The sequence below is a fragment of the Monodon monoceros genome, unplaced genomic scaffold, assembly GCF_005190385.1.
Source record: "Monodon monoceros isolate NGI ecotype Baffin Bay Population unplaced genomic scaffold, NGI_Narwhal_1 Super_Scaffold_21, whole genome shotgun sequence".
Taxonomy (NCBI): Eukaryota; Metazoa; Chordata; class Mammalia; order Artiodactyla; family Monodontidae; genus Monodon; species Monodon monoceros.
Window position 1 is genome coordinate 126750582 of NW_021703778.1, and position 14665 is coordinate 126765246.

At 35.9% G+C, this 14665-nt stretch overlaps 1 protein-coding gene across 1 annotated transcript in view; it reads left to right on the plus strand.

Annotated features, from left to right (window-relative positions):
• GPR137C (G protein-coupled receptor 137C) overlaps positions 1 to 14665 on the plus strand; it is a 54427-nt gene that overhangs the window by 18974 nt on the left and 20788 nt on the right. The window contains exons 2-3 of the mRNA XM_029238411.1: positions 11952 to 11995; positions 13536 to 13764. Of these exons, the coding sequence (XP_029094244.1) occupies positions 11952 to 11995; positions 13536 to 13764 (273 nt within the window). The remainder of the gene's footprint in view (positions 1 to 11951; positions 11996 to 13535; positions 13765 to 14665) is intronic.

Here is a 14665-nt window from a genome sequence, read left to right on the forward strand (position 1 = left end):
TCAAAATGATACCAAATGGCCTGGGTCACATTAATCACATGTCAGCATAAATTATTATGGTGGTCACATGGCCACCATAAATCACATTGTTAGCATAAATTATTTGGTATGGCCCAAGGCCCCAGGTAAACAAAGATATTCTTATCAGGCAAGATATTCCAAGGGTTCAGAAATATCTTCCAAGAGCTAGGCAAGAGCCAGATCTTTCTGTGGAATGTGCAGGGTTTAGACAACTCAGGCCTGCTGAGTTAATCCTTTGCTGCATACTTTTCAGTGAAGTAATCCTCTAGAGCCTTCTTGAGGAAGGGTGCTTGGTGAGCAATTTCTGGAGGCTTTTCATGTCAAATATTTTTTGCTCTACTGTCATATTTAATTGATAGTTTATAGAATTCTAGGTTGGAGATAATTTTCCCTGAGGATTTTTAAGGTGTTGCTCCACTTCTGGTGTTGTTATTGAAGCTTGAAAGCCATTCTGATTCTTGATCCTTTCTATGTGAATTGTTTTTTTCTTTACTGAAAACTATTAGATTTTTCTTTGACCCTAGTGTTCTGAAATGATGTCTCCTCACATGGATCTGTTTTCTATCCATTTTGCTGGGCATTGAACATGCCCTTTTAATTTAGTCACATGTATCCTTTAGTTTGGGGAAACATTCTTGAATTTTTCATTGATTTTCTCCCCTCCTTTGTTGCTGTTCTCTCCTTCTGGAACTCCTAACATTTGGATGTTGGACATCCAAACAGATCTTTTTCTTACCTCTTCTCTCCTATTTTTCATCTGTCTTTTGTCTACTTTTTTTAGGGAGATTCCCCCAACTTCTAGCCCTTCTCTTGACATTTTAATTTCTACTAGCTTGTTTAATTTCTATAAGCTCTTTTTTTTCCCCTCTGAATTTTTTTTATTAACAGCATCTTGTTTTTGTTTCATGAATGCAATATTTTATCTCTCTGATTCTATTAATAATAACATTGTTTAGTTTTTTCTCTATAATTTTCTTTTTTCTATTAGTTTGTTGTGATCTCTATCTTTCATTGAAAACTTTTGAGCTATCTGGTTATCCTTGGCTGTCTGTTCATAATTAAGAGTGGAAGCTCTAAGCATGTGGGTGAGGCATGTACACACTAGGTGATCTGGCTGGACAATTTGTTAGGGAACCTATGATGATGGTATACTTAGGTCTTTCCTCTTGGGCCACTCAGATTTCTCTGGGGGAAAAGTATTCTAATCCTTCAGAGAATAAAGGTGTAGTTTACAACGCTTTGAGAACCTAGTCAGGGGAGAGGGTTTGGGCATGGGAGAATCCCTTTACTTGGTGTTCATTACTAATCTCCCTGTTTTTTGGAATGGTGCCAAACTATCAACTGTGCCTGCCATCTAACTCTTACTCCAGGCCAGAATAGCCTCTTCAGAGAATAAACACCCAGATATCTGGCAGAATGAATAAGTGGCATTTCAGGGCATGGACTAGGGAAAGAGATTTAGGGATCTAACTGCTCTTAAACAGCTTTTATCTACCCCTGTTTTAGCCACTTCCACCTCTCAGTTCCAGTGGTACTTGGTTCTCTTGGTTCCTGAACCTTTTGAAGATTCTGAAATACTTATCAGGTTGGTTCTCAGTCCTCCTCACTACTGGCTTGGGATTCATCACATTTTGTTGATGATCCCTAAGACCACCCTCAGCCTCAGTGACTTGCTAGAAGGACTTAGAGTTGTTATACTCATGGTTACCGTTTGTTACAGTTCATGGGTAGGGTAAAATCAGCAAAGGGAAACGACACATGGAGTAAGGTCCAGAGGAAACCAGGAACAAGCTTCCAAGAGTCCTCTCCCAGTAGGGCCACATTCCTTCCATAATGAGTTGTGACAACATGTGAAATGTTACTTACCAAGGAAGCTCATTAGAAATTCAGTGCCAAAGTTTTTTATTGGGGCTTAGTCATGTAAGCACTCTTTGCCCAACACCAAAATTCCAGACTTCCATAAGGAAAGCAGGTGTTGTGTATAAACCATATTGTTTGCACAAGAAGCTTAGGCACAATGAAATACATTTATCATTTAGGGAATGGTGAGAATCTTTCCAAAAATCCAAGTTCCCAAATGCCAGCCAAGTACCAGCCTTACAGGCAGGCTTTTCTAAGGATAGCAGTCTCAGGCATACTATATTAACTCTTTTCTGCACACATATCCATCTGCTTTCTAGCTTCCAACACTTTGTTACTGTATCCTTTCCCATTCTACTCACATTTATGGGTTTATATCTTTTAAGAAAATCCCTTTGCTATTGTTTTAGTGGAGTTTCAGGTGAGAACAATTAGACATTTATCTTCAGTATTAACCTGGAATTTTATTAAATTGTAAATCAAAACACCCCACTTTAATTGTATAAAATCATTTTTAAGCAACTTGAGAGAAAACAGACTAAGCAAAGAGAAGAAACTTTAAATTTAAAAAAAGATGTTAGTATCCTAAGAGAGTGACAGAAAGAGATTGTATCCTCTGTATCCTAGAAAGAAGAGGCTGCTGTAAAGAAAAAATATTTAGAAGATTTTTAAAAAGGAGTTTTTAAAAAATGAAATATAGGATAGGCATTGAAAGAGAACATCTGAGAAAAGTCTGGCTACTCACCTTATAGCTAAGGCATATAAAGGCTTCATTTTTTTTGCGGTACGCGGGCCTCTCACTGTTGTGGCCTCTCCCGTTGCGGAGCAACAGGCTCCGGACGCGCAGGCTCAGCGGCCATGGCTCACGGGCACAGCCGCTCCGCAGCATGTGGGATCTTCCCAGAACGGGGCACAAACCCGTGTCTCCTGCATCGGCAGGCAGACTCTCAACCACTGCGCCACCGGGGAAGCCCAAAAGCTTCATTTTTTTAATATGCAGCACTAGCAAGGGCAATCTTGGGAATGGTGCACTACTCTCCATAGGAACTTAAATTGAGATGTAATCTAAGGAAACTGCTTCTGTGAAAGAAATCTACATAGTTGGAAATATATGCCTATCTATTCAGAATGGGGAAGAGACTTTGTTCACCCCAATTTATTTTTGCATCAATTCCAAAGTTTATATAGATATGTTCTCCAATAAAGTTTCTATTTCAAATCAACAAACATGGGAAAATTGACTTGACAAAACGAAATTGTAGGGGCTTCCCTGGTGGCGCAGTGGTTGGGAGTCTGCCTGCCAATGCAGGGGATGCGGGTTCATGCCCCGGTCGGGGGGATCCCACATGCCGTGGAGCAGCTGGGCCCGTGAGCCATGGCCACTGAGCCTGCACGTCCGGAGCCTGTGCTCCGCAATGGGAGAGGCCACAATAGTGAGAGGCCTGCGTACCACAAAAAAAAAAATTTTTTTTAAGAAATTGTATAGAAAAGCACCCATTCTATAGGTATTTCAGTATCTACTATCTCCAAGCAGCATGGTTCTGAATGCCATGGGAGACAGTAAATGCTATATAGCTCCATGGTGACTCTTCCTCAAATCTTGGGATACCTGTATTAACTAAACTTATATTAGATAACATTCACAAATAAAATATATTTATCATACTCTCATCTTTCTTCCCTCTACTCGAAGAACTAAATAGGGAGACAAAAATAAGAGTCTGAATTACAAAATAACAAAATCATTTCAGATCACTCATAAATAGTTTAAATATTTTAAAATGTTTGCTAGTGATAAGTGTTTTAAATCTTCATTAATTCAAAAATTATAAACTGATGTTTTCTAAATTAGGGACTACTAGTTTGTAGGTAGGGAAAAATGTAGGTTATATGATGAAAAACATTTGATATCCATCAACCCATATAATTGTTCATAATTTTAGAATAAAGAATAATATCCTTCTAAAATAGCCCATTTAAATTCTAAAATTTGTGTGGAAATGCAAAAGACCCCAAATAGCCAAAGTAATCTTGAGAAAGAAGAACAGAGCTGGAGATATGCTCCTGACTTCAGACTATACTGCAAAGCTAAGTCATCAAAACAGTCTATCCTGGCACAAAAACAGACTTATAGATGAATGGAACAGAATAAAGAGCCCAGAAGTAAACCCATGCACTTATGGTCAATTAATCTAGGACAAAAGAGGCAAGAATATACAATGGGGAAAAGACAAGTCTCTTCAATAAGTGGTGTGGGAAAAATGAACAGCTACATGTAAAAGAACGAAATTAGAACATATTCTCATGCCATATACACAAATAAACTCAAAATGGATTAAAGACCAGAAGCCATAAAACTCCTAGAAGAAAACATAGGCAGAACATTCTTTAACCTGAATCATAGCAATATTTTTTGGATCTAAGGCAAAGAAAGCAAACACAAAAATAAACAAATGGGACCCAATCAAACATAAAAGCTTTTGTATAGCAAAGGAAACCATCAACAAAACAAAAAGACAACCTACTGAATGGGAGAAAATATTTGCAGATATGACCAATAAGGGATTAATATCCAAAACATAGAAACAGCTCATTCAACTCAACATCAATAAAAACAAACAACCTGATTAAAATATGGGCAGAAGACCTAATCAGATTTTTCCATAGAAAACATATAGATGGCCAACAGACACTAATCATCAGAGAAATGCAAATCAAAACCACATTGAAATATCACCTCACACCTGTCAGAATGGCTATCATCAAAAAGACCACAAATAAATGTTGGTGAGGATGTGGAGAAAAGGGAACCCTCATACAGTGTTGGTGGGAGTGTAAATTGGTGCAGCCACTATGGAATATAGTATGGAGTTTCCTCAAAAACTAAAGATAAAGCTACCATATGATCAAGCAATTCCACTCTTGGGTTTATATCTGAAGAAAGTGAAAACACTAATTCAAAAAGATACATGCACCCCAATGTTCATAGCAGCATCATTTACAATAGCCAAAATATGGAAACAACCTAAGTGTCCATCAACAGATAAATGGATAAAGAAGATGTGGTATACACATACAGTGGAGTACTACTCAGCCATAAAAATAGGATGAAATTTTACCATTTGCAACAACATGGATGTACTTGGAGGGTATTATGCTCAGTAAAATAAGTCAGACAGAGAAAGACAAATACCATATGTTATTGTTTGTATGTGGAATCTAAAAAATAAACGAATGAATATAACAAAACAGAAACAGACTCACGGATATAGAGAACAAACTAGTGGTTACTGGGGAGAGAGGGAAGAGAGGGTATTAAGATAGGGGTATTAAGAAGTACAGACTACTATGTACACAGTACATAAATTGCAAGGATATATTATACAACACAGGGAATATGGCCAATATTTTATAATAACTTTAAATGGAGTATAATTTATGAAAATTTTTTGAATCACTATGTTGTACACCTGAAACTAATATAATCAAATATACTTCAATGTTTTTAAATGTTTAATTAAAAAGTAAAATAAAATGACCCATTTATTCAGTTTTTCTGATACTAAGAAAGACCTGGAAAGATATGGCCCCTCTGACATAAATTGGCATCAGCAAATCATTTACATGTATGCTATTTACCATTCTAAACTTCTGGAAATATACATAAAGTACATGTTTACTGTGCTTCATGAACTATCATTCACTGTCTTAACATCTTAACAAATGACAATTGCTTGACATTTTTTATATTAATTTTGTTTACCTAGCATCATGTCCTGTTAGCTATATTCTACAAAATACTTGGAATCTACTAATATCAGGTCATCGTTTTTAACCTTATTATAATCTCAATGTGATTGAAGCGCCCGGTTGTGTTTATATGATGCCTTGTAACATTCTGCAAATCTGGGACCACTGCTGACCTTTAATTCTTTCTTTGTTCAGCTCAACTCCCTCTCACACTCATTATTTATCCCATCCCATGACCTTTTAGATTACACTTTCTACCCTGTCCCCATTCTCTTCTTCATTTGAACCTTTTAAATGCCTTCACTGAACTCTAGCTTTTTCCAGACAACCCTTCGTAAACACCCCATCTCAATTTGTGGGAAGAACAGTCAGCCTGCTTTATGTTTCCCAGTACACCCTCTGATGGTATACCATCATCATCTGTCTTAAACCCCTGCCACCTGACTAGGTCATCACCGGCTATAATAATAACTTCCACTTTCCTGGATGAATCATCACTTTCTTTCTCCTGGCCCTGTCTCTTGAACATCTATAGATGTCCTTCAAAGCCCATATTGATAATGCATCCAGTGTCTCTCAATTCAGTGGCTTCTCAGAGCTCTAAAACCCTCCATTTCTATTTGAGCTACTCAGCAGCATGACCACACCTTGGATCAACTCTTGAAAATGAAGCAATTCTTTCCAACCAGTTTCTTCTCTTTCCCCTTATACCTATGGAATTCATCCCTTTATATGTTTTTTACCCTCATCCTAAGCTTTACTCACTTTACCCCTTTTGTTTCCCCACTCCGTTAGCTTCTTTTTGATGTCATTTGCATTTAGAACCTATGGTCAGTCTAGTATTCCTCATCCCTTGACTTTGCTGTGCCGATGTGGTTCACTCACCCACTTTTTCTTTCTCTACAATAGTTCCACGTGCCTAAATAGTTCTAAATTTTTGCTTGAAAAATGCAATGTAGTTATTTGAACTTTTTATAATGGTATCTTTTTTTCTGTTAGAGTGTTTCAATTTTCAAATTAGGAACCCTTACTGACCACATATACTGTCAACTGCCTGACTTTAACTGGACCTCTCTGCTTCTCAATATAATCTTTTATAGCCCTTCTATTCATGTGTTCCAAATGTTTTCCATATTCCAAGGGCTTAAATCTAACATCCCTTCTCAGGATATGACCTTGCCTCCTACTTTACTAGAAAAGAATAGAATCCATCTGCCAAATTCTGTCATCCATCTTCTCTACATCAAAATGTTGTGTCTATGCTACATCCCCACTTCTTATTCTAGCAAAGAGAAGTTTGTAGATTATTTTAAATTTTCTGTGCAGACCTCCAAATTTTTCTTCAACTATCTTTTCTACCCTCTTGACTCAATAGTATGTGTTTTCCTTTTCAGGGCTGACCTGCCTCACCTAGAGCCTTCTTTAGCAATTGAACTCTCCTTTCCTCACTCCCACTCTCCTCCATTTACCATTTCACCCCCTCTAGTTCATTTTTGATCAGCAGATTATTAAATCAGAAACTGTGAAAATCTGAGATTTTACCCTACTTGAAAGCTGACAGGTTAGCCTGCCACAGTTTTATAATGCATACACCAACAGAAAACAGAAGACCCATGGGTCAGAGAAAAAGACCATTTATTACTCATGGCAAAAAAACAAAAAGCAACCAAAGCAATATTTTGAATCAAGCGCCCAAGCCCAATTCCTGTAAGGCAACACAATGAGAGCCAGATGTTACCTGTGTATGAAGCAAGGTGTGTTACAGGAGAGAAACCCCAAAATGAGGAAGACAGACAGCCCTTAACTTTACTCTGGAATGTAAGCAAATCTTCACCAAGGAGAGAGAGGAAGACTTTACTCCCCTGGAATATCTCCAGGGAGGGAAATGTACTCTATATTATACCAATCAGGAGACAGATCTTCCCTCTGACCCTAAGGTAGACACTATCTCTAATTTTCAAGGATGTTTGCTGTGTAAACCCCTTGCATAGTAGAAAACCTGGCATGCAGAAACCTGCAATATTCCAATACATGATTTCCAATACAAATTTTCCTTATCTCCTATCTTCAAAGATATCTCATATAATCTGTGCTCACTGCCTTTGTCATCTTACTTCCTTGCATTTTTTCCTGTCATTCCGCTGAAAACTATTCAAGATACCTCAATCAAATGGTTGTTTCTTAATTATTCTTGACTTTTTGCAGAATTTAACAATGGCTGAACTTTCTTCCTTTCACCTCTAAAGTACTCCACTGCTGTGACTAGTCTGATTCTTAAGTCTGTGTCCTTTGGTCATCTCTCTTTTCTTCACTTTTTGGGCTTTTTCATTTTGACTAATAAATGTGAACATATCACAGGTTGATTTCTCATTCTACATTTGCTCCCCCAAATATATTCTACTTTGAGTTGCAGCTGTCACCTCTGTAGGTGATTGTGATTTACTTCTTATATTCCAAAACTCATCTGCCATCTCTATTTCTGCCTATATCTAATAAATTTTAAAACTAAGAATCACTTCTATGACCTGACTTTTTAAAGTTGTTGTCAGTGGGACTTTCATTCTACCAGTTCTTTAGATTCAAAACCTGAGAATGAGATTGCATGGACTCACTCAAATGCAACAGTCTTTTAACTGGAATTCTTTATGCCATTCTAATCCATTGTCTACACTGTCACCTAAGAAATCACTTGAGCATAAAATCATATTACAGAGTTTGTGGGAGTTAAGGTCTAATCCTTTGACATTTTTATACAGGGTCTCCGTGATTGGACGACTGCTTTCCCCTTCAGTTTCTGCTTGTGCTGTATTTCCCATACTCACCCACACCACAACAACATGCCAAAGTACTTGCTTTGACCTAAATTCACTGCTCATTTATTCAAACATTTTCTGAACCTACTGTGAACCAGGTATCATGCTGGGCACTGGGGCTATACATATGAGTACGTTACAGTCTCTCTTAAGAGGGGAATGAAAATGTAAACAAATGCCATAAAGTATGATTTGTAATGCAGGGTTACAGAGTGGTTTCCCTCTTCTTAAGGCACTTAAGGTGACAACATAAAAAATGACAAAGAGTAAGGTATTGAAGGATGAGTTGGAATTTGCTCTATGACCATGAAATCATATTTCAGGTAAAGTAAAAGCGTGTACAGAGGCACGGAGATGTGAAATTAAACCCCTTATTTGAAAGTTGTAAATAATTCAGAATGAGCAGACCATAAGATTGAAGACGGGGATAAAAGGATATAATGATGGGAAGGTGGAACTAGGTGATAAAAGACCTTTTCTGTATCAAAGGAGTATGGGCTTTTTCCTGGAGTAGTATGATCAGATTTACTTTTTTAAAAGAAGGTGTTCCATCATAGTAATAATTTATTCAGGCAAGAATGATTGATAGATGCTAAAACTAGCGTATGGAAGTTTGACAAATAAAAGATATTTACTAGTCTCTGAATACCTCTCCACATGATACTCATTACAGTGGGAAAAACAGTAACTTAACCGTGGAGAAACCTGGTAGATACCATCTTAACCAATGATCAAAGTTAACCTCACAGTAATGGGACAAATCAACATCATGAACCTCATGATATAATGCACTGAGAAGAATGCAGCACCATCATTTCTGTGGTATTCCTACCAAAACGCAAATTCTGAATCTAACCATGAGGAAATATCTGATAAACCCAGTGAGAAGCATTCTACAAAATCACTGGTCTGAACTCTTTAAAACTGAATATCATGAAAGACAAAGGGGAAAAATGACAATTAAGGAATTAAGTATACATGAAATCTATGTGTAATGTATAATCTTGGATTTTTCCCTCCCATAAATGGCATTTTGGGGACCAAATGGCAAAATCTGAGTAAGGTCTGCAGATTAGATAATAGTATTTTATCAGTATCAATTTTATGATTTTTTTAATCATACTGGTTATATAAGAGAATTTCTTTTTTAAGGAAGTATACATTGAAATATTTAGAGGTAAAGGGGCATCACATATGCAACTTACTCTCAAATGATTTTTTAAATCATATGTAGAACATGTTCACGTATAGGACATGTTTATAGCAACATTATTCACAGTATCCAAAAGGTAGAAGCTGCTCAGGTGAACATCAGTGGATGAATGTTTAAACAAAATTTGATATATACATAAAATGGAATATTATTCAGCCTTAAAAGGAAGGAAATTCTGACACATCCACATGTGTGATGTCATGGATGAACCTTGAAGACATTATGCTGAGTGAAGAAAGCCAGTCACAAAAGGACAAATATTGTATAATTTCCCTTATATGAGGTGCCTAGAGTAGCCAAATTCATAGAGACAGAAATTAGAATGGTGGTTGCCAGAGGCTGGAGGGGAGAGGAATAAGGAGTTATTGTTAGATGGATACGGAGTTTCAATTTGGGAGGATGAAAAAGTTTTGGAGATGGGTGGTGGTGATGGTTGCACAACAATGTGAATGTACTCAGTGCAATGAAACTGTACACTTAAAAACTGGTTAAATTGTAGTTTTATGTCATATTTTAGTACAACTTTTAGGTAAAAATAAAACATGTAGAGAGGCGAGAATAAAGGAAAAATAGCAAAATGAATAGTTATCTTCTAAAGATACAGATGGAGTTAAGAATGGAAGCAGAGAGACCAATTAAAAGGCTATATAGTAGTAAAGACAAAGAAAACAGATGTATCTGAGGATGATTTAAGTGGTACAATTTGAGATTAAGAGGGTAGTATTTTAAAATCATCTATCACATCTAGCTTGTTCACCAAAATACAATAGATATGAGTAGACGCACAGGCTGCTATCTCTGCCTGAGCCTTTACCTGTCTAACACTCATTTATCCTTCATAACTTGACTCAAATGTGACTTCTCTAAGTCCTGCCTACCTGACCCTTTACACAGTCTCTCCTCTTTCCCCTTACCTCTCACCATTTCCTGCACTGAATTAGTCTATCCTCCTTCTTAGCTGTTGTGGTAGCATCTTTTGCATTGATGACATAATGTTTCAAAATAGTTGGTTTGTCTCTTTCTTCCATATACTGAGCTCCTTGAGGGCAGAACCAGTTACTGTATGTATGAATCCATGGTACCCTTCATAGTGTGTGCTCAGTAACTGTTTGAATGGAATCAGTAAGTTATTGAGTACTTACACTGTTTTCCTTTATAATGTTCTGTACTTGCCTCTTTCTTTCCAGGCCCCCCCACCCCCCGCTCAAAGTTCATACTCTATTTCAGTAGTCTTGTAATTAGTCTTTCTACTTCTAGTCTGAAGTTTCTCTGCAGTTGCCTTACATTGATGCCAGATTAATGAAATTCTGTGATTTGGAGTGCTTACATAAAAACCCTCCATATCTTCCCATTATCTAAATAATAAAGTCCATATTCACCAGTTAGGAATTGAGACCTTCCACAGTATGTTTTCAGAGGTTACCATGTTTATTTCAAATTCTACTTAACCTACCTGATTAACTTTATTCATCAGATATTTGAGGACCTGCCTTTTGCAAGGCTTTATGAAGAAAGTAAGTTCACTAAATATGATCTCATCTTTGTGTTCATTTTTTGTTCCCTTCTTTCTTATTACTATTTTATTTCATCTTAGGGGTAAATAATATTTGGAGAACACTCACCCATATTCATATTTAAGTAAGTTGTTCCATTTTAAGGCAAGACATGAGTGATATAATGAAGTTTAGAATAGGTGGCAAGCCATCCTTCCCATTGTCTGGCTTATTTGCAAAACAGAAACAGACTCACAGACTTAGAGAATGAACTTATGGTTACCAAGGGGAAGGGTAGCAGGGAGGGATAGTTAGGGAGTTTGGGATTGACATGTACACACTGCTATATTTAAAATGAATAACCAACAAGGACCTACTGTATAGCACAGGGAACTCTGATTGATATTCTGTAATTATCTAAATGGGAAAAGAATTTGAAAAAGAATAGATACATGTAAATGTATAACTGAATCACTTTGCTGTACACCTGAAACTAACACAACATTGTTAATCAACTATACTCCAATGTAAAAAATAAGTTCAATAAATGTTTAAACTGAATTAATTCTGTTTAAAAATATAGAAATTTAAGATTATACCATAGAAAGTTATTAATTTATTGTATTAAACCTTTGGAAATCTGCCTATGTTTTCTCCAGAGTAGTTCAACTGTTAACTTTTGAGTTTTACTTGCTATCTATTATTATTTGTTGTATCACTTTGAAACACAAAATCAAAACAAATTTAAGAATACTATATTACACGTGTTTTCAAAACTTTCTTTCTGTACTCTCTTTATAGGTTATATGTAAAGTCAGATGTGCAACTGAACTTGACAAACACAAGTAAGTTTCATGAGTAGCAAGATCTATATTTTTTTTCACAGTACACTTCCCAAGGTAGAAGGGCTTTGTAGTTGAGGATGCCTTAGCAGTTTTATAGAAGATCAAGTAGTTAGATTAGTTCATAGGAAGTGAAATGAGTAATCTGGTCATTCCCCTTCAGCAGTATTGCTGCCAAACACCTTTTTTTGCTGCTCTGTCACTGGCCCACTTCAGATGTCAGATGTTTTAGTACTGTTTCATAGGGTCCACAAATACTCAAGATAGATTATGCTGTTTAGAGTAAGAATATATAGTACAGTTCCATGAAATAAGTAATATTTCAGTACTGATTCATCTCAGAAATGAGATTGCTAAACCTGGGAATCAGAAGCCTTGGGTTTCAGACCAATTCTCCCACAAACTTGCCAGCTATGCAACTCATCTAACCTCTCGGTACTTTTGTTTCCTAAACTACTATAATCCCCTGGATGCATGGATAATTTCAAGGTCCATTTTGGGTTTCAAAGTATATAATTATTATTTTTATTATTTAATCTGAGAGAATATTAGGATCTAAACTTCTCAAACTAAAATCTTTGTACTTTGCATGTATACTTAATAAAGATTTCTTGTTACAGATTACACATTACCTTCAATTTTTCCTTGTGTAAATTACTCCCAAAGGCAAACAACATTTTATGATTCCCACTATTGAAAGTGAACAAAATGGAAGATATTAGAATGGCAAATAAATTTCTAGATCATGTTAATTTGGGGTATAAATGTATTTGAACTAGGATTACTTTCATACAGGAAGCTGTTCCAGCTACTTGATACAGACAGCCACACCTTACCTGAAGAGTTTAAAAATTAGAGGTGGTCCAATATTTTTTAGGGGGAAGTGGTTAAGCATTTTACTTTGGGAGTAGTTCTGTATGCATAGTAAATATGCAACTTTATAAGAAGACGAGGTATTGATGAGTGTGTGAAACTCTACGTATATTGTCCCTCTGTTCCTCTTTAGTCTTGTTTGAAAGAAATGTTTGCTATAGATAATCAGATGTTCATAAAACTGAACATTGTTTAAAACACATTTCCCTTACCTCTTAAAGTTAATATTAGTGATCGATTTAAATTTATATACTGTATATTAATTTTCCAAGCAAATTATAAAAACCTGATAATTCTTAGAATGGAAAGGTCAATGAAAATGTGCTCAGCAGTTACGAAAATGAAAAATTCAGGATTACTTGAATTAATGTTAAAATAGTCCAATATTATTCTTCCTGGTAGAGACAACTGAATTCAAGTCCACATGAGATTATTTTTAAATTAGTGCTTTAGAATCTCATGCCATTTTTAAATGGCTTAGATACTAATTTCATAATGGCAAAAATATCCCAAGTAACTCTGAGTAGTTATTAAATTTGTATTAAATTAAATTACAAGCAGTTTAAACTGAAGGAATTATTGTACTTAAAGTAAGTACACACTAATTCAGTATTAAGTTTAATTTCTCTTAGTTTTTTAAACATCTAATAAACTCATTTTTTTCTTTCAGAATTCTGTTGCATTTGGGCTTTATGTTGGCAAGCCTTCTCTTTTTAGTGGTGAACTTGACTTGTGCAATGCTAGTCCACGGAGATGTCCCAGAAAATCAGTTGAAATGGACTGTGTTTGTTCGAGCATTAATTAACGATAGCCTGTTTATTCTTTGTGCCATCTCTTTAGTTAGTTACATATGCAAAATTACAAAAATGTCATCAGCAAATGTCTACCTCGAATCAAAGGTAAGTATATTTCTTAAATTTATACTTGAAAATCTAGCTTCAAATCTTCATCCTATGAACCATATTTTAATGGAAATTTTATAATTCTTTAGAAAGCATTCTGAATGTCAGGTACATTTTTGAGCATGAAAGAATGATCACAAGAAATTAAAAGGTATTCAAAACATTTAAAACAATGTTTTTTTTAAAAAAGAAGCTCATCATGAGCATATTGTATTTTCTATGACTTATATCCTCTACCCTGGAGGCTAATTAAATGATAGAAACCAGAATTTATACAAATGTATCACAAATAGTCTAATATACAAAGCCATACTAACAACTGAAGATTTCATCAGTAAGAGTGACAGTATTGCCGTTAAACAAACTTACCGCATCATGCCTATTCGTATTTGGGTTAGCAACGTTAAGATGTCATATTGGTAAAGGGGTGTTTATTTGTATAAAGGTTTAGAAAATGTTACTTCACCCCATAATATGAAGTCCCTATGACACATTTGAAACAGCTAGCCATGTAACTAAATTTATAAATGCCTTGCTTCTCCCTTTCCTTATACTTTGGGTCAGTAAACAAAAACCAGTGTTAACCTATTAACAGAAAACCATGAATGTTTCTACTGTTGTTGATTGACAATGTGGTTGAGTGATGAATCAGTGTCCCAGTGTATGTATGGCATTGGATGTGGGGCATAGATGTATGGATATTGGCTCATAGCCCATCGCAGGCTGAGTTCCTCATCTATGCTTCCAGAGTGGTGTTGGACTCGTTGGGCTTATGCATACATACAAGCTTGCTTTAATGTGGCATCATTGCCTATTCACTGAAGATAAACAAGATAGTGTCTTAAACAGAACAGTCTTCTGAAATATTTTTAGACTTCTATATTGTTATCCTTAATAT